Raw genomic sequence first — 3606 nt, 5'->3', positions numbered from 1 at the left:
AGGGAGGGAGGGAGGGAGGGAGGAAGGAAGCTGGTTCCTGTGATGACTGAGAAGTAAATTTAAGGGTGGTTGACAAAGTGCTGGCACTGAAGTAACGTTCAGTTCTTGCCCCCAGATGATACGGTGGCTTCTGGTTTGGTTACACCAAAAAGGATGCCACACTGTCACCCTCCCTAGCTCTGTGTTCTCCTCTTCTCTTGGTTCCCCTTCGGTGCAATTGGATTCATAACAGTGTCTATCTCGAGGAGCGATGCTGAGGATTAAGTGAGTTCATAGAAGAAGCTTAGGCTGGTGCCTGGCACACTGGGGAGGATTTTTGCTTTTTATTCCACTCTGCGACAGCCCTTGGCACTACATGTTGAGCATCAGTTGGCAGATACTGCCGTGGAAATTTGAAAAAAAAGAAATTTTAAAATTTGTCAGTACACGCTGACAACTGTCCCAGCTAGGATTCTGGTGGGAACGGGGTGGCTCTGTGGGATGTGGGAGTGGAGGTGGGGATCTGCCTCTGTAATTTGAAGAAAGCCCATTGACATCAACCAGACCACAAAGCCTTGCAAAGTAAAAATGCCAACAGGTGCTGGCACCGTGACCAGAATTAGCGCCAGCTATGACTCATAACCTGTCATCTGGCTAGTCAAGGATGGTCAAGGCCATCTTTGACCCTTCGCTTCCTAGCCAGGACAGGAGGAGGAATTACTAGCAAGTGGAAAGAGTGGCTGTATGGTCAAGACTTCTGGTTAGGCTGTTCTTTCTGTAAAGGGCCATAGCTCACCATGGTAACCTGGCAGTGATGGAGATGGGTACTAACCCTGCTGTCAACCTCTTTCCCCTCCCTTGGTGGAACCCAACAAGGGGGATGGAGCAGTAGAGAAGAACAGGATGGGAATCATCCTTTGTTTGATAATTGCAGGATTATGGGGTCAGCAGCTGAGTTAGGTTTATAAATTCCCTGCTAAAAGAGTTTGTTGATGAGAAACAATGTACAGAAACAACACGACAACGTTCCCAAGCACAGAGATTTTACTTCAGTTTTCCTCATCTCTAGGCAGGAGTTGCAGAAAGGCCCTGGTCCCAGTGTGCTTCTCTCTCACACACTCTCACTCGACTCTTACTCATCAGACAAGTGGGGGGTTTTCAGCATCTTGGAAACATGCCTCTGAGTTCTGGAAGTCTTGTTCACCATAGAGAGATAGAGGGCTGGGCCATCAGGGAGCAGGAAGGGTGGTGGAGAAAATGTCTAGAGCTGAGGAATAACTCTAAAATAGTACAGTAAAATAAACACATTAGAGCTGTGAACACGGGTCACTGGTAAAGTGCATGATGAACACATACAAGACCTTGGATGTAGCCCCAGGAACCAAAACATTGACCAATTAATTAATTTAGTAGGCTGACAAAAACTCATCAGCTAATATCAAGCATGGACATACTGAGAGCTGCCCGTGCTTGCAGTATGATGATGTGGGAATGTTGTCTCCAATTCACACATCAATAAACAGATTCAGAGAGATGGTGAGTCCCACAACAAGCCACATGGCTAATAGGAGAAAGGGCTCAGAGAGGCAATAATGAATCAGAACATCGATTCATTACTGGATCTCTCTCCTTGCCCGATATTGTTCTGAATTTCTGGTCTATGGTTGAGAAAAAGAGCCCTTAGAATGACTAAGGCCAGAGTATGCAGTCAGTATGGGTGTCCCCCGGTGTAACTGCAGGTCCATGAAATGTCTGTCTACGTCTCTTCCTCCAGACTGTGACTTTGAAGAAAACCATCTCTGTGGCTTTGTGAACCGCTGGAATCCCAATGTGAACTGGTTCGTGGGAGGAGGAACCGCGAAAAACACCCACTCCATCCTCCCACAGGATCACACCTTCAGGAGCAAGCACGGTGAGCCGACCACAAATGCAGTCTTCTTTCCAGGGTGAACGTTGCCTTCAACTCCCACTGCCTGGCATTGGTCGACAGAATAAGGGGTGGGGACACAATGGAAGACCAGGTGGAAGAGGCAAGAGAGAGGGACAATCTATGAGACAGAAACAACTGCAGACATAAGCTGGTAGCTAAGGAAGCCACAGAGTCTTTGGCTCATCTATAACCTTGGCTGTTTTTACATTCCCATGAAATGTTTTACTTCTTATCTATTTGGCTGTTCTCATTTCTAAAGACAAGGCTGTCTTTATTAAAATTAGATCGCAGGGTGACCAGCCCTTAAGAATTTCCCAGGAGACCACCAATGCTAATGATTATTCCTTCTGAAGGGTGCAATAGGGCCCCCTGGTGGCCAAGTACGCAAGCACTCTGCAAGGAAAATGCAGAGGCTCTCACAGCGAGGGCAGGAGAAAGTCCGAAGGTAAACCAGAGCAAGGGTGTCCTTCCTCCGGTGTCTCGCTGGTCAAACCGGTCTTGGTAGTTTTGTAAATCACTATGTCTCCTCATCTCCAAGACAGAGCAGTCCCCGACTCTGTGGTCTTTTCTAAGTATTGCGAAGATCCTGGCTTTCCTCGAAAGCGAACGTAAGGACATTGGATCCTTTGCATTTTCACTCCTGATACATCCTTACAGATAGTGAAGGGTCCATTCAGTTTTGATTATTTACTCATGACTGCGTGGACCCTTGGCTGGACACAAGGCAACGGTTTGTGGTTCCTTACTGCCTGTCCTTTACTCACTGCAGTTTCTCATTATCTAAATGTTCAAAAATATGTCTCCAACTTTATGGCCAGCATATCCATTCTACAGGTCACTTGGGCTCTGGAGTCTACATCTTGACAACACCACTCTCTTTGTTCATACTCCCCCTCCTCCTTGTACCCAGAATCTCAGACTCAGTTTCCCACAAGGGCCAGATAGATTAAGCAAGTGGCCTTCGGACTAAGCGAGAACTGTGGCAAAATAGACAGTTGACACCTGTGCAGAGTGGTCATCTTTGATTACCTTGTATAAGAATGTAAGCCCACTTCATAACTATTTGGATTTTTTTTCTTAAATTCAGAACGAAGGGAGTATTTAAAAAAAATTTCAAATAAGTAAAAAAAAATACTGAATATGTTTTTAAAACAATATAAAGAAAATTACTATATGCGCTGACAAAAGGTTAGCTAGCTCTTCCTTTTCAGCCTCTATTTTACAGGCTTCTTTAAGACCTCACCTGCAGGAACTCAGGTCAGTGGTAAGAGAACTTGCCTAGCCTACACAAGATGCTGAACTTGTTTCCCAGCACAAAAACAACCCCTGCTGCCATGGAAACTTACTAAAGAAAGCATTTAATTGGGGGCTTTCTTACAGTTTCAGAAGTGAGTTCAAAACCATTGTGGCAGATAGCATGGCAGCAGGCAGGCAGACAAGGTGCTAGAGGGTAGCTAAGAGCTTGCATCTGATGCACAATCCAGAGGAAGGAGGGACTGAGCCTAGCATGAAAAGTCCCCCCTGTCCTCCCCAGTGACATACCTCCTCCAACAAGGCCTATCTTCTAATCCCTACCAAATAGTTCTACCGATTGGGACCAAGCTTTCAAACATGAGTCTATGGGAGCTATTTTTCATACAAACCACAACAACCACTCAACACACATGTGCTCATCACACACACACACACACACACAC

General features: G+C 45.9%; 1 protein-coding gene across 1 annotated transcript in view; it reads left to right on the top strand.

Moving 5' to 3' along the window:
* Positions 1 to 3606, top strand: part of Mamdc2 (MAM domain containing 2) — a 149015-nt gene that overhangs the window by 72652 nt on the left and 72757 nt on the right. Inside the window, exon 5 of the mRNA XM_021152082.1 lies at positions 1754 to 1891. Within this exon, the coding sequence (XP_021007741.1) occupies positions 1754 to 1891 (138 nt within the window). The remainder of the gene's footprint in view (positions 1 to 1753; positions 1892 to 3606) is intronic.

Source organism: Mus caroli, chromosome 19, assembly GCF_900094665.2.
Source record: "Mus caroli chromosome 19, CAROLI_EIJ_v1.1, whole genome shotgun sequence".
In the NCBI taxonomy this organism is placed as follows: Eukaryota; Metazoa; Chordata; class Mammalia; order Rodentia; family Muridae; genus Mus; species Mus caroli.
Note: the sequence above shows the minus strand (reverse complement) of the source record. Positions and strands in the feature narration are given on the sequence as shown.